The 20,681-nt window shown below is 42.5% G+C and overlaps 1 protein-coding gene across 12 annotated transcripts in view; it reads left to right on the top strand.

Moving 5' to 3' along the window:
* The window catches only part of OTUD7B (OTU deubiquitinase 7B), a 52,964-nt gene that overhangs the window by 26,295 nt on the left and 5,988 nt on the right, over positions 1-20,681 (top strand). For 4 of the 12 annotated variants that reach the window (XM_042953813.1, XM_042953806.1, XM_042953805.1 and 1 more), the window contains 8 exons: positions 4,713-4,862; positions 9,590-9,778; positions 11,590-11,817; positions 13,271-13,372; positions 14,179-14,306; positions 18,037-18,149; positions 20,064-20,191; positions 20,497-20,646. In XM_042953813.1, the coding sequence (XP_042809747.1) occupies positions 4,778-4,862; positions 9,590-9,778; positions 11,590-11,817; positions 13,271-13,372; positions 14,179-14,306; positions 18,037-18,149; positions 20,064-20,191; positions 20,497-20,646 (1,123 nt within the window). In that variant the 5' untranslated portion in view covers positions 4,713-4,777. The other 8 variants (XM_042953810.1, XM_042953807.1, XM_042953816.1 and 5 more) reach the window with 8 other exon arrangements.

Below are 20,681 nucleotides of genomic sequence, written 5' to 3'. Positions count from 1 at the left end.
TTAAGGAGTTTTGCAGGATGGAGGAGAAGAGCAACTGGCAGGTGGGGACAGGGGAGGAAACACGAAGGAATCCCTCTCGCCTTGTTTCATAATTTTTTTCTGTGAAGTCAGAGGCAAGATCACATGTTAGGAGTAAGGGAGGTGATGAGGATTGGGTAGGAGAATGGTGGAGGTGTGGGTCAGTAGCCGAGAAGATGGGTTGACTTGTACCAAAGTCAAGCGGAGACAGCAGTGTTTCATTGAAAGTAATGAGACTGGATACCATTAATTTGTAGTTGGGTTGCCCTGCGTGGTTATGTGATCTCGTCTTGCTCAGGAACCTCAGATAGCAGAGAAGTTGAATGGGAGAGCCATCCATATCGGGCCAGTGAACTAGACGGACAGCAGAACTAGGCTTTTACAGGAAAATAAGTGATCGGTCTTTGGGTTCATATTCAATTAGGCAAGAAGGGACAAAGTAGCATCTATCCATTTTTCTTCATCGCCACTGCTGTCATCCTCGTCCAGCTCACCATCACGTCTTTGCAATAATTTCCCAACCAGTTTCCTTAAATCCGTGTGTTCCTTCCACATTCTTCTTCTCACTACAACCAGGGAGATCTTTTGATATTTCAAATCTGATCATGCCCAGTCCCTACTTCCAACCCTTCAATGGCTTCTCGTTACTTTTAGGATAAAATCTCAATCTTTAACAGGGTCCACTAGGCCTCTCCTAATTCTCATTTTGTACCATTCTCACCTCTGTGTTTCTTCCTACCACAGAACGTTGAGCCAGGTTTCCTCTGCTTGGGGTATGCTTTCTTTCCCAGCTTGTCTCCAATTTCTACTCATTCCTTGGTCCTTAGATGTAATAGCACTTCCTTGGGAAAGCTTTTCCTGACTCCCTGTAAGAGATAATACCCATTTCCTGGGCATTTCTTTATTATAATCTTCTATGAAATTTTGTGGGTTTTTTTTCCCCCTCCAGACTAGAATCTTTGTGAGGATAAAGATTGTATCTATCTAGTTCATTGTTGTGTCTCTAATCCTGACCATAGCGCACCTAACACATAGTAGGCACTCCATGATTTTTGTTGAATTAGTGAATAAGGTGAATAAGGAATTGGATGTCTTAGTCTGAGGTGAGGATATCTTGAATTAAGAGAGCAGGTTTAGTAGTGGAGAGGGAAGGCTGGAAGCAAGATGAGGTTGTAGCCAAAGTAAGGTGTTGGAAGTTGAAAGTACAGAGGTGCAGTAATTTTAGGAGATGGCAGGGTCCAGGACTGGGGCGTTGGAGTGGAGATGGAGGTCTTTGCATTTGATGAGATTATGAAACTCTCTGGCAGAAACGTTGGATGGATTGTGCAGGTGGGTGTCAGAATTGCTGAGGAAAACGGTAGGATTTAAAGTGAGAGCAATATAAGGCAGGAGTCTAGGTCTTTAATAAATATGAGCGAGAGGCTCAGCCCTTTCTTAGAATTCAGTGGGTAAGAATCAGGGTCATTTGGGGTTCAGTAATGCCACAGTGCCTTGGGAGGCAGTGTGGTGCAGTAGAGAGAGCGTGTGTCCAAAATATCTGGGTTCAGACTTTGGGCAACCACCTGACTTTTTAAGCCTTATATTTGTTTATTTGTAAACAACCCATTTTTCTGTGAAGAAATGCTTTCTCTAATCCTTTTCTATGAAAATGCCATCATTCTTGGGAATAGATTTTATTGTTCCAGAGAAGAGAACAAAGGCCATTATGTGAAAGTTACAGAGGGAGGTGGGCTGGTGATTTAGTTTAGAAAAGCGTTTTCTCACAATTAGAGTTGTCCAACAATAAGATGGACATGTGGCAAAGGAATGAGTTCTCCATCAAAACTTGTATCGATGTGGAGGCGGGCTGACTTCTCTGTCAGAGATGTGATAGAAGGGTTCCTGCATGGGGGCAGACACTGGATTACGTAATCACTAGTCTTGTCCACTTGGAGGATTGGTGGGTTTTGACCCCAGTTGAGATTTGTCTATACATGATTCAATCAACATATGTTTGAGTGCCTCTTCTGCTTTGCGTGAAAGTTTGGAAGCCAGTGTTTTCTTTTTTTCGTTCCTGTGTGCTGAGACAGAGCCCAGGACTGTGTGTCTTAGTCTGTGTTGTGGACATTTCCCATTTGGAATTTGAGAAGCGCAAGCCCGGTGTTGCTGGTGATGTAACAAAAGCTACTGTCCTCACCTGGTGGGTGGGGTTAGGGTGGAGTCTGTGGCCGCACCTGGAGGCATCAAGTACAACAATGTGCTGCCAAGAAGTTTGGTTTAGTATTTGAATTTTTTAGCAAGTAATTCTAGATAACCGTTGGATCTCTACATTACTTTCCAAAACTAATTTTTGGAAAGAATGACCTACTATGTTGGCAAATGAGATCTGTAATGCCATGGCATGGCATTGATGGTTTTCACTGGTTTCTTAGTCACAGGAGCCTGTGTCTGGCTGGGTGGGAAATTGCCTACACGTGTGTGGCTTAATCAACTCTTGTCTCTTATTGCTGACGGCCGTTTGTGTGTTTATTGTACATCTCCCACATTCTTTCAGAAAGTTATAGTGGCTTTCCTAAGTTCCTTTGCATATTTTTTTTTTTTTAAAGAGAAAATTGAAATTCATTTTGCTGCTCTGCTCTTGGTTTAGCATTAGTTATGCTTTTAAGTTATTTGGGCTGCACCCATCTCCTGTGACCTCTGAGACAAGGACTAAAATGGTCTTGGAGAAGAAATTCTTCTCTGTATCAGGGGAGGGGGAAGCCACTCATTCATTTATGAATTCTGAAGGGATTTAACTCTTAAGTATAAATTGTAAGAAACTAATTATAACTCAACAGTTTGAATTTGAGGTATGTTGGGCCAAAAGTTCCTTATGCATTGGCAGCCTTTTCTCACAATTGTGATACTGAAGTGGAAGGAAATTAGACATTGATAATATGTAGACCGAAAGAGAATGTCAGGATCATGTCAGGCTGTAGTGAACTGAAGTTCATTTTTTTTAACCCTGGAAAGGATCTTAGAGGTCATCAAATGCAAGTCTAGGATATACAAGAGGCAACTGAAACCCTGTAAGTAATTTGACCAAAGCCACCCAGCTAACATACACAGGTGTAGGTCAAAATCATACGATCCGAGGGTGGTGGAAGTAGTAACAAAAAGGAGAGTTTCTGAAACTTGGGAAGATGGATTAGGACCATCTAGAAATAGAGGGATTATATAAAGCATGAAGGACCCTGAAATTTCTTATCTGCTAACTTAAGCTGAAAATTGATTGGTTTGGTGGTGGCTGGTGTGGAGGTTCACTGAGTTAATCATTTACTCATCAGGCATTTACTGACTGCCTACAATATTGTAGGTGCTGTGCTAAGTGTTGGGGCTACAAATATGAATAAAACACGTCCCTGCACTCATGGATCTCTTGTACTACCGGAATCGTACAAGAGAGAATACTTTGTATTTTGCCCTCTCTCTCAAAAAATTCGGTGTCACCAAGTTAGTGACCTACTGGCTTTATGACCCACAAATCATTGCTGTTTATTTGCCTTAATATTTCTAAGGAATGCAGAAAATCAGGATCTGATCATACCACTGAACAAGCTGTGTCCTGGGGTAAGGGGCGTTTGAAGAAAAAGTATCTGAGTCACCCTTAGACTTCAGGTTGTTTACGAGAAGATGTTTCTGAAGAGAGTCACCTGAGTCACGTTTTACCTTTGAGAATTCTACTTTTGGCCTTCCCCAAAAAAGCAAGGGATTGGTGGGTGTGGTAGGACAGGTGTGTTATGGTTACTGTAGGAACAAGCCGTCTTCTCCAGAGAACTAAACCGGTCTACCGTGGCCAAATTTGGTTAGAGATTGTTCTTCACTTTGTTATTGCTTTCTCAGCTGGGACTGCCAACTTCAGAGGAATGTGGATTGGTGCCAGGCTATCAGGTCAGGGACAGAATTTCTGCCAAAGTCAAGTCTGAAAGAGGAGATCTTTTTCAGGTGAACTTATTTGGTTCATTTGTCCTGGGTGGAGAAAGGCATGTTTCCTGGGTTCATGAAGTCAATGGACAAAAATGAACTCTGTGTACCTTTGGGATCTCTACTCTGCTTTGTGTAATAGCTTATTGTTTCATTTTGAGTAGTTTTAGCTGTCAGTTTGCTCCTTCCGTGTCCACAGCCAGGCTCAGAACACTAGTCAGCTCTAAAGTTATTCAGTGTATAGTATTCATTCAGCAAATATTTACTGAGGGCCTGTATGCCAGGCACCGTGCCAAGTGATACATGATGAGGATACATTAGTGAACAAGACACACAAGCACTCAGCTTTCAAGAAACTTAAATATTAGAGGAGGAGACCAGACAGCAATGAATTAAAATAATTTCAGGGTATAGCAAATGCCAGGAAGGAAATAAACAAGGTGGGGAGTTCTTCAGGGTGGGTAGTCTGCTGTTTCCTTCTATTAGTTTGGGTAAGCAAACTGATGGAGGGAAATGGAATACTCTAGAAAGACAGAAGAAAAGCATTGAGAGTGACATTAAGTTTTGTGATTAATTTAGTAGTTAAGAAATTAATGGGGAATTAGGAAAGTAAATGTTGCTCTTCATAATAAATTCAACTGAAATGAATGAGGCAGGATAGTTTCCCCATTTGGTTAGGAAGCTGCGGAAATTGGGCTGTGATCATCCTGTCTCAGTGTAATTTGAGCCTTATGTGTTTATTTCCTCCTCAGGTGGAGGGCTGAGTTTTGATCTATGTCCACCCTATCTCAGCTGCCTGAAAGTACTTAATGATCACATGACCCTGGACATGGATGCTGTCCTGTCGGATTTTGTCCGTTCCACAGGCGCAGAGCCTGGGCTGGCCCGAGATCTCCTGGAAGGTAAGGAGTCATGAGGGGAGCATGAGAAGAAAGTAAAAGACTATAGTGGGGGCGCCTGGGTGGTTCAGTCAGTTAAGTGTCCAACTTTGGCTCAGGTCATGATCTCGAGGTTTGTGAGTTGGAGCCCTGAGTCTCTGTGCTGACAGCTCGGAGCCTGGAGCCTGCCCTCCCCTGCTCACACACTCTCTCTCTCTCTCTCTTTCAAAAATAAACATAAAAAAATAAAACATAAATGAATAAAAGGCTATTGTTAGGATGACTTGGAACAGTTTAAAGTGATCCGAAAGGTACTTTGTGTATGGCAGGCCTTACATTTAAGTTGCTTCTGATGACTTTGTGTATGACTCACCATAATTTTAAAATGCAAATCCCCCTTTTACCTTGAATTTTGGGGGTGGCTTTCTCCACTGTCAATTTGTGCTATGGTAATGCAAGTGAAATTTTATATTAGTCCACTAAGAGTGTAATTCTAGATCTGTAAGGTTTCCTCTTTATAAAAATGACTTTTGGGTTTTTGTATTTGGAATCATCCGTGGTTTTGTTTCTTTTCTTCCCTAATTTGTATAGATGGTTCTTTGTCGAGTGAATTAAGTTAATGTTTTCATTTTGCTGCCTTCGTTTACTTATATCTGTATATACCCATAAATGTGAACATTCTAGACTTTAAGATCCTCAAGGCTTGGAATCATGTCAGTAGAATCCTTTGCTTAGAGTCATAATTAACAGATGTTTTTTGACGATGGAAGTATATAATGATACAAATGGGTAAGCCTGTGGAGGAAGGGGCAGGTTAGGTTGTTAGCCTTAGCAAGGTGTGACAATTTGACATTTGCTTCTACCTGTTAATTAGGAGATGGAAGGTCTGGGTTTAAACTCCAGTAATCTAATTCAGGATGACTCTGCCCTTGACTGGCATTTTCAGTTTTATCTCCTGCCACCTTCTTATGTTTCAGCTTGGCCCCACTTGTCACCTTTCCCTGGTCACATTGTTTTTGAAGTCTGCAGTGTCTCTTCCTCCTTTGTTCTCCCCAAATTCTCCTCGTCCTCCAGGATTCAGCTCAAACGCTTCCTCTTCCTTTTGTAACATGTGTTGAATGCTGTACGCTTCAATATGTGTGAGGTACTTGAGATAAGATTATTTTATTCTTAAAGTCACTCTGCATTATAGGTTTTATTATCCCACTTTACAGTTTTAAAAACTGAGGTTCAGAGAAGTTAAGGAGGATCTGAACTCAGACAATCTGGTTTCAGAGGCTGGCTCTTCACAATTACGTTACAATTAATATCGATGTAATCCCCCTCCCCTCCCCCCCCCCACAGTCTTGCTTACTCGCGCGTGCACACACGCGCACACACACACTTCTGTGTTATGAAGGAAAAGTTGAGAGGGTAGTATGGAAGTATAAGAGAGAAACCTAATTTAGTTGTAGGATACAGAAAGGCCTTTCTGAGAAAGTGACATTTGAGCTGAACCCGGAAGAGTGCGTGAGGGTAGCAAAACAAAGGGATGGACGAGAGAGTATCAGTACAGAAGCTTACGCAAGGACCCCAAGGTGAAAGAGAGTTTGGCACGAGGTAGGAGGAGTGGAGCAAGAGTGGTAGGAAATGAGTAGAGAGGCAGGAAGCAGAATACGGGGGCCTTTGTAGACTGTGGTAAGAAGTTTCCATTTCATTCTGTGTTCAGTGGGAAGCTGGTGAAGCGTTGTAGTCAGGGGAGTGACATGATTGGATTTGAGCTTTGGGTGAAGGCTATAGAATGGATCAGAAGGTGGCCAGAGAAGTGGTCGACCCAGTTAAGTCTGTTGCCACAGTTGAGGTGGGAGATGATAGTGGTGCTGTGGTGGCAGTAGAGAGAGAAGTGGATGGATTTAAGATAGGATTTCGAAGGGAAATCAAAGGGCCTGATCCTCATTTTCCCCCCTGCCTTTGTCTTTCTCTCTTGCTTTTTCTTTAAAAGCTAGCTTTGGTTGTAGTGTAAAGAACAGATTTGAGAGGGGAGATATTAGCAGAAGAGAGACTAGCTGAGCCCCTCCCAAAGACCAGGGGATGATCATGAGACGTGCATGGGGCAGTGACAATAGAGATGGGCAAGAAAGAACAGATTTTGAGAGATGTGTGATGAGCGCAAACATTGACTAGGTAGTGAGGGAAGAGGAGTCAGGTTTGAGTAGTGAGGAGCTGAAGACGAGGCCAGTTTCTGGCCTGGAGGGCTTGTGATGCCATTACGGATTTGGCATCAAATATAGAAGGAGATGAAGCAAGTCTTAGGAAGAAGGATGATGAAGGGGGGCGCCTTCGGTTGGTGGCTCAGTCAGTTGAGCATCTCACTTTGGCTCAGGTCACGATCTCGCGGTTGATGAGTTTGAGCCCTGCCTCAGGCTCTGGGCTGACAGCTCAGAGCCTGAAGCTTACTTAGGATTCTGTATCTCCTTCTCTCTCTGCCCCTCCCCTGCTCATGCTCTGTCTCAAAAATAAATAAATGCTTAAAAAATAAAAAGAATAAAAGGAGGAGGAGGATGGACATTCAGTTTTGGACAAGCTGATTGTTAGGAGGATCTGATTTTAAGGAGTCTACCACAGTGTTGGAAATGCAGAGTCAGTGTTCAGTACGGTGTTCTGTATTTCCAACTGTGTGGTAAACCTTCATTCGTTCATTTGTTGAGTCAGGAAAAAAGTCCTCATTCTTCAACAAATATATATTGAATACCTACTATGTGCCAGGTTCTAGGTGCTTGAATAAAATAAAACTGGCCTTATATTATAGCAGGAAACACAGTCAATAAATAATAAACATGATAACCAAGTCATTGGAAAGTATGTTATAAGGTGTGAAGTGCTATGGAAAATGATAAGGGAAATGGTGAGATAGGTTGTGATTTTTACTTGGGTAATCAAGGCAGGCCTAATTAAGAATGTGACATTTGAACAAATACCAGAAGGAGATGAGGAGTTGTCTATGTAGAAAAAATTGAGGAAAGAGCCTTTTAGGCAGTGGGGATAGTTGGTGGAAAGTCTAAAGGTGGGAGCAGTCTTAGCTGTTTGTAGGAAAACGGCACAGAGGCCAGTATGACTGATGCAGTGTGAGCAAAGGGAGTTGGAAGAAATAGTGAATGTAATGGTTCAGAAGTAAATTCATTAGGCATTAATGATTCATGCAGCTTAACTGGAGAATTATAATATCAAGACATCACAGCAACAGCAATAAATACATATATAAAGCTTTCTGTGTACCAGGGCTTTTAATTCATTTATCTTCATAACAGCCCAGCATGGAATCATCTCCATTTTCATAGTCAGGGAAATTGAAGCACAGAGAAAAACCTGGAAAAGTAGGCCAGGTCATAGAGGCGCCTGGGTGGCTCAGTCGGCTGAGCGTCCGACTTTGGCTCAGGTCATGATCTCAATGGTTTGTGGGTTCGAGCCCCACGTTGGGCTCTGTGCTGACAGCTCAGAGCCTGGACCCTGCTTCGGATTCTTTGTCTCCTTCTCTCTCTGCCCCTCCCCCGATCACACTCTGTTTCACTCTGTCTCCCAAAAATAAATAAATGTAAAAAAAAAAAAAAAAAAAAAAAAAAAGTAGGCCAGGTCATAGAAAGCCTTGAATGTCCGACACAGGAGTCTAGAATTTATTCTGTAGGCGGTGGCAAGAAATTCACGATTTTGATTGTGGAACTGAAATGATCAGAATTGTGCTTTAGGACGCCTGGGTGGCTCAGTCGTTAAGCATCTGACTTTGGCTCAGGTCATGATCTCATGGTTCATGAGTTCAAATCCCACATTGGATGAGCTCGTGCCCCACATCGGGTGAGCTCGAGCCCCGCTTCAGGTGAACATGAGCCCACTTTGGGTAAAAAAAACCCACGAGCCCCCACTTCAGGTGTGCCCTGGTTCATTCTCTCTCTCTCTCTCTCTTTCTCACTCTCTCTCCCCCCCACACACACACACCCACCCTTTGCTCACTTGTGCCCTCTCTCTCAACAACAAAAAAAGAACTGTGCTTTAAAAAGATTAATCTCATGGGATACTTTAGAGTGGATTGATGGGACACTGGGTGATAGGAATTGAATTAAGTGGGTAGCAGATGGAATAGAAGAGAAAAAAGTGTGAACGATATGATTTATTGAGTAATACAACTGGAGAAGGCAGTAGAAAAATCTATTATGACAAATCTACCATTTAGGGTCTTTTCTTCAGTAGAGTAGTGATTCTTAAATTTAGGGGCAGTTAACATTTCCTTTTGGTAAGCTGATGACAGCTGTCAGCTCCTTCTATAGAAGAATGCTCATACACAGTTTCAGATGGTCTAGGACGTCCTAGAGCATGTCTAGGCTAAGAACTCTCTGGATCTCAGAACTAAGAGACCTGGGCTTTCGTCGTACTTGTCCCTGGTGCAAACTAGCTCATTCTTTCTTTAGGCTTCCTCTGTGTTAGCTGTCAAACAAGGTCACTAGGTCTGCGTGGGCCCTTTCAGTCCAGAGACAAAGTGTCAGTGCTCACAGAGCTGACTTAGCAAATAGACAACAAGTAAATAAATAAATTGTGATACCGCACAGTGAAGTGTTAATGAAGAAAATTAAAGCAGGGTAAGGATTGGGAGAATGATGGACACGCTCATGAGCACATGCTTGCTAGTTTTGAGAAGGTGGTTTGAGTGACCGTTCTAGGTCTTTCCTCGATCTCCCTGTACTCTGAGCACCCAGTTCCCTTTTTGCTTTATCTCCTGCCAGGAAAGAATTGGGACGTGAGTGCTGCCCTCAGTGATTTTGAACAGCTACGTCAAGTTCGTGCTGGGAACCTGCCGCCACCCTTTAGTGAAGGGAGTGGTGGCTCCAGGACCCCTGAAAAAGGGTTTTCTGATAGAGAGTCTGCCCGCCCTCCCCGGCCCACCCTACAGCGGCAGGATGACATCGTTCAAGGTACTGGGGTAACTGAGGGGGTGTTTCTGTAGATGGAGTAGAAAGGAAGAGAGGGGACTGCTGAATGGAGTCATCCTTTGGAAATGACCCTATTCCTCCCCTGCCAAACTGAGGTGGCCTCAGTGTGTCTTGGTGCATTATGGGGATTACCCTGTATGAAGGTACCACACTGTCTCACTGCATCTTGAATATTACTCTGTAGTAAGGCCTTTTGCAGATACTGGGAGAGAACTAGAGGAAGGAGAACAATCTAGTTGTTGTGATAAGGTACATAAAGGTAAAATTCAAAGGATTATGGCCATTTACCTCTTTGGTTAATATTTGTCAGTGTCTATCAAAATTTAAAAATGCATGTGTACTCTGACTCAATTTGATTTCTAGAAATTTATCATATATGTGTATGTGCATGTGGGCGTATATATATGTCCTTTAAATAAATATATACATGCATACATAAATAGACACATACACATATGTGGCATAAAGCTTGGAAATGAAAGCTTGAAAAAAAAAGGACAAGTTAAAGCTTGAAAACAGCCTTTAATGTCCATTAAATAAATTAAAATCTTCTATGTTGTGGAGTACTCGGCAGCCATTGGAAAGAATTAAGTAGAACCTGATGTGCTGTTTTTGAACCATCTCTAAAATCTACTGAGAGAGGTAAGATGTAGTAGAGTTATATGGTGTGTTCTTGTTAGTGTTTTTTAAAATTTTAAAAGCTGTATGTGCTTCTGTGTGCATAAAAAATTCTAAAAGGATCCAAAAGTTTGCTTCGGGGGAAGGGATCAGAAATTTTGAATATGAGGGAGATTTCTTTGTAATACTTTGCACCTATTGATGGTATTTTGATTTTTTACCACGGGCTTATGGTACTTTTTATTTTTTTATTTTATTTATTTTTATTTTTATTTTTTGGTACTTTTTAAATACTTGAAAAAAATGGTTTAAAAAAGAACATCACTATGAAATAACTTTAGACAACTGTTGATTGACTTTGTGTGTCATCTCTGGCAAGTATTTCATTAAGAACTACTTCCCAACATAATTTTTAGCGATTTTAATAATCTTGATATAACTCAAGCCATGCAAAGGAATTGTAACATGACACTGAGCAGATTGTGATCACAGAATATCTGCTGGGGAATTGTAAGTGCCATGTAATTGAAACAAATGAAATGATTGGGGGCACTGTCTATGTTATTGTCTTTCTCTGTAGCATGTTAAGTGAGAATGACTGTACCTCTACAGTTCTGATAAATATGAGTATCGAGAAAAGTTGTAGTAAATAATGTAAGTAAATGATATTGATGGTAGATAAGAAAGTTCCCGGGTGATTTATTATTAATTTTCTATAATGGAAATGCTTTCCTATGTTCTCCAAACAGTGAGAATTATCAGAGTGATTATTTGATTCAGTCTAGCCAAACGAAAGCCCCACTTCCCTTATTTCCTCTTTTTCCTACCAAACAGTGACCAAGTTGCCAACTGAATGAGTCCCTATTATGTTGGGAAATGGAATTGAAAGAAGATAGAATCATGGGGAGAAGTTCAGGCAAATTCTCTTAAAAAGGGTAGAAAGCGGAATATATATTTGGTGCTAATATAAGTGCTTGCAAAAATACTACTTTCTATATTTCTCCATTTGTATTTGGCTTGAGAAAAAGGGTTGGGAAATGTGGCAGCCAGTTAGATTCAGAGCTAGCCCCTGTGTGCTAGAAGAGGTAACCCTTGTCAAGAGGTAACTATCACCATGTGAGTGGAAAGTTCTCTGGGCTGTGTATGTTCTAAGGTAACTCCATTTCTCATTGCAGAAAAACGCCTGTCTAGGGGCATCTCCCACGCCAGCTCCAGCATTGTTTCCCTGGCCCGATCCCATGTCTCCTCCAATGGTGGGGGTGGGGGGAGCAGTGAGCACCCCCTGGAAATGCCCATCTGTGCCTTCCAGCTTCCAGATCTCACTGTGTACAACGAAGACTTCCGCAGCTTCATAGAGAGAGACCTTATTGAACAGTCCATGTTGGTTGCCTTGGAACAGGCAGGTCAGTGAGTGCTTCTTTTCCCAGGCCCTTCCCTCTGCTTTCCACCTGGAGGCAGCCACGTGGAGGGGCTGGCCTTGACCAATAGCTTCCAGTCTAAATGTGGGATCTGACTGCAGTCAGAGTCAGGAATCAGATAAACATGCACCGAGCTAGGTGCTTCTTCTCAGGACACATATTAGACACTTTCCTCTGGAAGTTTCCTGTTTGATGGAAGGGAAACCAGATATACACATGAAAGGCCCAGTCATCAATGCCTAAAAATCCAGACATGGGGAGAAAAATACAAACGAATTACAGTTGGCCTGGAACTCCTTGTGACCAGAAAGACCCAAACTATAGATGATGTATGATGGTGATTAATTTAGAAGTTCCATTTGTTTACATGAACCTTTCCCAAAAGATTTATTTGCCTTTACAATTGTGTTTGTCTTAAATTATTGTTAAAATTAGTTAATATGATGGGTTGGGGCTGCTGGGAATTCTGGGAAAAGCTAGTCAGGTATTAAAAAACTCCCTTGGAAGAAAGACTGGGGCTAGGAAGTAGGGGCATGGGTAAGAAGCTTTCATTTTTCATTCGGTAACTGTGTGCATCTATTTATACTTTTTTAAAAAGTTAGCACGTTATCTGGCTTAGTGACATTATAGGCCAATTTTTCTTTCTGTAGACTTTTCGGTAATTCAGGAAAACTTTTAAACATGATTCATAAAATACTGTCCTCATATGAATAATGGGTTGGCAATTGTGGATGACTGTACAGGACAGACTCATTTTCTTAGGTGTTTCATGTACTTTGCTTGTTGCTCATGTTTTTAAAGTCATACCACATACAAGCTGACAACGCTGACTGTCATGTATGCAGATGATACTTACATGACACTTGGACTATATGCTTTGGTTTTTCTTTTACTGATGTTGGGTTTGTGCTGAGATTCACTGGCACAATATTCCCTGGTCTCCGGAGCAGAGTGAAGGAATCAGAGCCAGACCAAGTAGCCAATACAGATTTCAACCTGTGACTTTGGCCTCCTCATCTAACGCAGAGTTGCTCAATCTTAGCACTGTTGACATTTAGGACCAGATAATTCTTTGTTGTTTGAGCTGCCTGGTACATTATATTACGTTTAGCAATCTCCCTGGCATCTGCCCACTAGATGCCAGTAGCATCCCCCCTACCAATTGTGACAACCAAAAATATTTCCAGATACTGCCAAATGTCCCTTGGGTATTGATGAGATCAGTGGTCCCCGTGTAACAACTGCTGATCTAACCAATCATGCTCTCCAGCTTCTGATGGACTAGGTGTAAGTGACGAAGGTATAAAGACAAACAGAGATGATTTTATTCTGGGTAGGCTTCCTACCCAAGTTTGGGTGGAGGCAAGTTGGGAGTTGTTTGAGGGCAAGGGGGTGGGAAGGATAATCTGCTCCTCTCCGTTTCCTCCTTTTTCTGTAGGGCGTTTGAACTGGTGGGTGAGTGTGGACCCTACCTGCCAGAGGCTGCTTCCTTTGGCAACTACTGGGGATGGAAACTGCCTTCTCCATGCAGCCTCCCTAGGTGAGTCTTGAAGATGGTGTTCCATACCCTCCGAAAGCAATAGAATTAAATCTCATGTGCAGGACTTGATCAGGCTAACCTTGATCTTAGGCAGAAGTAATGATACAGTGCGTGTGTACGTGCTCGTGTACGCGCTCGTGTGTGTGCACATGCACATGGGCATGCGGGACGGGATGGAGGAGAGCTCTGCCCTGGATTTTCAGCCTTGTTCAGAGGACATATGGAGAAGCCAGGACTTAGCATGGGCCCCGCTCCAAGAGCTGCCCCCCAGAAGTAGTGAGCAGCAAGCATACAAGCGCTATAGAGCTATGTGTGGATATCATTCTACTTAATGCTTACTCTTCTGGTATATAAAAAAGATGTGTTTTCATCGGTTTCTGGGATATTTGCTTACTTTAATTGTACAACTTATTTATAATTCAGTGTCTTTTGCCTTAGATCTTTAAAAAGTCTTCATTTTCCAACCATCCCTCCAGCTTTGATGCTGATGGCCATGTGCCAGACCCATCTTATCTGCTGCTACCCTGTATTTTAGTTTGTTGGACTTATGTCGGGAATAAGGGGCTCTCTATCAGGAGTTTGTAGGACGTGGTATATTCCCCCACTGTTAAGTTCTCGAAGTTCCTGAACCTCCAGAGTGGGAACATCTTTTCTTTCATGATTAAGTCGCTCTCCCCTATGTCACAGTGGGTTCTTTGAACCTGGCCTTCAGCCTGATTTCCTTCATGGTAGGGTATGTGCATCATAATTAATAAGTGGTGTGAAGTCATGGTAAAGTGTCCTACTGATATGTTTCCTTGCCACAGGCATGTGGGGTTTCCATGATCGGGACTTGATGTTGCGTAAAGCTTTGTATGCACTGATGGAGAAAGGAGCTGAGAAGGAAGCATTAAAACGGCGCTGGAGGTGGCAGCAAACACAGCAGAATAAGGAGGTGAAGGAGTTTGGGTGGGAGCACCTTACTCCCCAGAGTTAGCTACACAAAATGCTCTGTGCTTCCCAGTAGGCAGTGTCTGCTGGGGTTTAATCAGTTGGCGCTCCTCTTGTAATCCTGGAAATTGTAGAAAATGCAGACGATGCCATAGGGCCGATGCCTGCCTGATACAGTCACGAGAACTAGTGTGGGGAAGCCGAGACCTATAGAGGAGGTAGCTAATGTTGTGCTTCTCATCGGGTAGGTGCTCAGGAAGCCTTCAGTAGCAGTCTTTTGCAAAATAAGATAATGACAAGTCCACAGGATTTTTGTATTGTTTTGGGTTTTTTGGCCTCTAATAAGGCTAGACCAATTTTTAAGGACTTCTGTGTTTTCAATCCTTATAAAAATGTAAATGCTTAAAAATGTTGTTGGCTGTATGTACTATTTGCTTTTCATGTACTCTGTTTGAAAATCTTAAAAACATGCCTGTTAAATTGAGTTTTAATTGTACTTTTCAGGGGTTCAGCAGATGTTGAGACTGCTTTTGTATAAGAAAGTAACAATGGACTGTTTGTATTTTCTGTGTACTTTCCATCCCCATAACAGGGGTTGGGCAAACTATGGCCTGTGGGACAAATCCCACCCACGGTTTTATAAAACAAAAAAAAGAAGAAGAAAAATTTATTGGAACACAGCCCTGCCCATTCATTTATGTGTGTTTGTTTATGTTAAGTGCTTTCCTCATGTAGACTAGAACAGCAGCAGAATAGAGTAGTTGCATATGGCTCGCAAAGCCTAAAAGATTGACTGGCAGTTATGACAGAACAATGAAAGAGTTTGCCGACCCCTCACTTTAATATAATAATGATTCTGTACATTTCCATAAAGATAACAGGTCTCCCTCTTTCCTTTTCCTCTGGTTTTCTCTGTCTTCTGTGTTTATCTCATGCTCTTTGTGTGTCTTTTTTTTTTTTTTTTTTGGCCATTTTTATGGCTGGGTGCTCTGGCCTAAATATGGGATTGTCTTTTCAGAAACTTTCCTTTTTCTTTCCATCTTCTTTCTTGTCACCTTTTATTGCTGTGTAATAACTGGCCATTGTATAGAACTAAGAGGTTCTGTTTTGTTTTTTTTTTTTTAGTTATTAGAATTTTATGTCCTGAAGATTAAAATATGTAGGTAGAATGTGTCATGTTTCTTTCTTAAAAACAAAGAACCGTCGTTAAAATTAGGATAGTATTAAGATCAGAGTGCTGTCTTTGATCACCCAGTCTTCCCCAGAGAATTCCTGAGGGGAAATAGACGCACAGGGGTGAGGCCAAGTGGACGGCCCTCTTCACTACCACCGAATCCCACGCTCCCTGGTTAGCTGACACGGACCTCGTGGAGAGCTCCTTTGGCCTGAGCCAGAACCGGCCTCGAGAACCGGCCTTCTTCACCACTGACTTCACTTCATACCCGAACCTTACATTTGCCTACTCCAGAGTCCAGAGAAGGCCAGACTAGAGCATTTAGCTATTAAGTAAAAGTTCGATACTGAAAATGTGGCCTAGAAAAGTGTTTTAGTTGAGACCATTTAAAGTATTATACAGCACCTTGGATGTGGGAATGGAGGGAGGTGTGAGGGACTGGGGGGTAATCAGGACCAAATACCACACAAACTAAATTGGTTTTGATTTCTCAGGGCTTCTTGTTTTGTGTTGAAATTGGTGTCAACCAATTCAGTGAGGATGGGGTGCCTGACTGGCTCAGTCAGTAGAACATGTGGCTCTTGATCTCGGGGCTGTGAGTTTAGCCCCACGTCAAGTGTAGAGATTGTTTAAATAAATAGACTTAAAAAAAGAAAAAAATCAAAAAAAAACCAATAAGTACATTCTCAGGCTAGAAGAGTACACCATCTAGTGGCTGTGTGTATAAAAACAGGAAGCTGAAATAGGTGAGAGGAAGACGGAGAGGGACCAGAGCACCCAGTATGTATTGCCTGTGCATTGTTCTTTTTATTTTTAATAGAAAACTTTGTTACAGAATTTTACAAACAGAAAATAGCTTTGTCACTTTTTTGTTATTAAGATTAAATGTGCTTATAACAGCTCTTTAATTCTAAAATTTGTTCCTCATGCCCTTCACGTTTCCAGTGTGACTCTTTCTACTCTGTCAATGTGTGTTTAAGCAGTATAAACTCATGTAAATATTAGCGTAAGCCAAATACAATTAACAACACAGACTCATCTCCCAAATTATCATGTATATTCTAAAGCCAAATGATATTTTTAAATTATTTGTATCACTTCTCCCATTCCTTTGCTAAAAATTATAGTTTCATTCAGCATGCATTTCTTGATTACTGATCACATCATAGGCACTAGCATGTTGCCTAAAATGTGCTCCTGGCCCGTAAGAGTAGTAGTAGGAGACCGACATGTAAATACATAATTGCACCAAGGTAACAGGTTATGGTTTCTGTGATGAAGTCTATATAGCAGTTGAGGAGGGAGACCACAAAGGCAGGAGTGGATCTACCCGGAAGATTTAGGAAAGGCTATAGAGAAGAAAATACTTGAATTCTGTCCTGACAGTGGAGAAACTGTTCACCAGGTGGCAGGGAGTAGGCTGCTCCAGACAAGGAACAAGCTAGACGAAGGCTCAAGCACAAAGTAACACAGTGCATTCAAGGAATTACAGATAATTAAATGATGCCTTCGAGAGGTGGGTAGGGGCCAGGAAGTGGACTTTGTATGCTATGCTTATGGAGTTTGAGCTATATCTAGTAGGTAACGATGGTTCTGAAAAGAATTTGTGACAGGACGCAAACATCAGATTTTAATTTTGGAAAAATCTTTCTGTTAGCATTGTAGGAGGTGGATGAGAAGAATGCAGACTGGAGTAGTGATACCATTTAAGGGTCCATCACAGTAGTTCATGCTTTATCATTGTTGACTAAGGAATCCAGGTGTGGAATGGGTACAAGGAGGGGAGTCTTTGGTACCCTCCCTGGTTTCTAGCTTGGGTGTTTGGCTGTTACTCTGTGCTCTTCACTAAGGCAGGGATACAGGAGGAAGAGTGGGGTGTTGGAAGAGGTAGGAGTTCAGTTTTGACTCCATAGAGTTTGAGATAGTCATGGGCAGGTAGCCATCTTCAGTAGGCAGCTGGATATGAATATAGAAATTAAGACGAAGTCTGGACTGGAGGGGACATTTTAGAGTCCTGAGCATATAGATGGCAGTAGATGAGATTATGGCAGTAGAAGAAATCACCCAGAAGGGAGCAAGGCTGCTGATATTGTTGACACAACACCAATATTGCTAGGGTGGACAGAGTTGAGAGAGACAGGAGAAAGTAGTATTGTGGAAGCTAAAGGAAAAGGAAGTTTAACAAGGAGTTGAAATCTGTGTGAAGGCTGAGAAAGATGAGAACCAAAGAATCCACTGAATTTGGGAATTAGAAGGTCATTATCCTTTGCCAGAGTCGGTTAGGTGAAGTCATGTAAATGGGGTAAGGCGCGTAGGCTGAGGAAAGAAACAGAAGCTAGACCGCAATGGGCTAGAAAAGAGTGGAAGAAGAAGTGTGAGAGAGAGCAGAAACTTCTGTGGATCTTGACTAGGAAAGGGAGAAGAGTTGTGACTTTGTAGTACACATTATAAGCCAAGGCCAAGAGAGTAGGCAGTGGGACAGTGTGACTGAGTTGAACAGCTACTGCCTTGAGAACCTAGCCTCTAATTGCTTCATCTCTCCTGCCTGTCTTTCACACAGTCAGGGCTGGTTTACACAGAGGATGAGTGGCAGAAGGAATGGAATGAGCTGATCAAGCTTGCCTCGAGTGAACCCCGCATGCATCTAGGTACCAACGGAGCCAACTGTGGTGGGTAAGTATGGCTAAGTGGGGGAGTAGAAAATAATCTTTACTGAGTCCTCAGTGTCCAAAGAACTTGAGGCCAAGAGGATTGTTAGAAGGAAAGAGAGGGGGCATCGCAAGGGCAAAGAAGGGTGTAACAGCATGGTATGTTCTAGGAACTACAAGCAGTTTGGCGTTGCCAGAATACAGAGTATGTAGTATAGAGTGATAGACTAGGCTGGGTAACCACAGTTTCGTGTGCTATGCTGAGGTTTCTGTTGTGCCATGTTAAGGAATTAAAACCATATCCTATCCAGATGTTGAGAAACTTCAGGACAGACAACTCTCTTCCCTCAATAAATACATTACAAGAAAAATAGAAAGGGAAAGGGAACCTAAGTTTAAAGACACTTAGACAAATCAACTAGTGGGAACCTATGGACATTTATGACAGTTGGGGGAATGTAAACAATGTCTACATGTTTGATTATTGTTAAAATTTTGAAATGTGATATTTATGGTTGTGTGGTTGTTTTTAAATGTCTTTTATTTTTTAGAGATAGAAACTGGAAATTTTATGGATGAAATGATATGTCTAGGATTTGATTCAAAATAATCTGGTGGGGTGGGGGTGTGGGTGGGAGTTAACAGGGAAATAGATCAAGGTCTAGGTGAACACAACCTTGACCATGTGTTTTATAATTGTTGAAGCTGGGTGATGGACACATGAAAGTCTAGGTGTAATATTCTTTCTAGTTGTGAATGTTTAAAATTTTGAAATTTTCTGAAACACAAAGTTAAAAATGATAACCTAGCCAAACTTTATTGTGCATAAGAATAATCTGGGAGACTTGTTAAAATGTAGATTTGGGAGGGGCGCCTGGGTGGGTGACTCAGTCGGTTAAGCATCCAACTTTGGCTCAGGTCATGATCTCACGGTTTGTGGGTTCGAGCCCTGCGTCGGGCTCTGTGCTGACAGCTCAGAGCCTGGAACCTGCTTCAGATTCTGTGTCTTCCCCTCCCTCTGCCCCTCCCCTGCTCATGCTGTGTCTCTCTCTGTCTCTCAATAATAAATAAACGTTAAAAAATTTTTTTAAATGCAGATTTGGGGACCTTCACTCTAAGGAAGTCCAGTTGAGTTGGACTGAGCTCAGGCCCAGAAATCTGCATCTGTCCCAAGCACCCAGTGTTGAATAACATTGCTTCAGGGGGCAGGAAGCCACTGTATTGTGCGCATGCGAGTGACGGGAGCCAAAGTCATGTATTTGAACATACTGCCAGCAGAGTGGGTGGAGAAGTGGAGGGCAGTGAGACTGGGTACAGTTGTGGGAATCCAGGAGAGAGGGCCATGGGTGTGACTAAGCAGTGGACTGCAGACAGGCCAGAGGAGGTAGATACAAGAGACACGGAAGAGATGGAATTGGTCAAGCCAGGTGATTAACTGAAGATTAAAGGGTAAATATTTCCCAGATTTCTGATTAGGCTACTAGGTAGATGGTGAGGTGAGATACTGTTCTTCACGGAATGGACCTTGGAAGAGGAATTTTTGTTTCTTTTGTTTGTGTAGGACATGATGCATATGTTATGTGGGTGGTTGTAGTGGGTAAAGCGGAACTACACAGCTGTGTACTGAGCTATAGCGTAAAGCGAATTGGGGAAGGCTGTTGAACAAGATTGGTTTTAGCAGAGGGATTACCTCCAGATTCCTAATACAACTTTAACTTTAGGGCCTTCAGATCTCTTTTCTTGGATTTCCCCATCTGTGAAATGGGATTAGAAATAGCCATGGTAGCATAACATAATCAGGTATGTCCGTGGCAGCCTTAAGATGAGAAAACCAGGAAAGGACATTCCTCTTTTTTGTCTTTGCACAACTGATCTTCAAGGGCGTCTTGTTGTGTTTTCTTCCCCTTCCCTTCCACAATCTCCTCTCCTGTAACTCTAGGGTGGAGAGCTCAGAGGAGCCCGTGTATGAGAGCCTAGAAGAATTCCACGTCTTTGTCCTTGCGCACGTACTTAGGAGGCCCATAGTTGTTGTGGCCGACACCATGCTGAGGGACTCTGGTGGGGAAGGTGAGTCAGTCCTCATGCCCTGAGCACCTTCTGTTTGCAGAGCCTTGGCTGAGCACTGGGAGGAGGGAAGGAAGGGGCTACGTAGACCCCTGGGGAGAAGCAAGGTATACATGAGAACAGTGCAAAACTCTCAAGAGATTAAGAGCAAAGTGGTTGGGATTAATTGATGAGGCTTCTTAGGAAAGAATGATGAACAGGGGGTTAGAATTAATGAAAGGGGAGGAACTCACTTGGTAGAGTGGGTGTGGGGATTACCCTGTAGGCAGGAACACATCCTGAATAACAATCTTTGTGGTTTGCTGCAGCATTTGCCCCTATTCCCTTTGGGGGAATCTATCTGCCTTTGGAGGTCCCAGCCAGCCAGTGTCACCGCTCCCCTCTGGTGCTCGCCTATGATCAGGCCCACTTTTCTGCACTTGTGTCCATGGAGCAGAAGGAGACCGCCAAGGAACAAGGTGCTGAATGCAGTGTTGGTGTCTGTGGTGTCTTT

This window comes from Panthera leo, chromosome C1 (assembly GCF_018350215.1).
Source record: "Panthera leo isolate Ple1 chromosome C1, P.leo_Ple1_pat1.1, whole genome shotgun sequence".
Taxonomy (NCBI): Eukaryota; Metazoa; Chordata; class Mammalia; order Carnivora; family Felidae; genus Panthera; species Panthera leo.
Note: the sequence above shows the minus strand (reverse complement) of the source record. Positions and strands in the feature narration are given on the sequence as shown.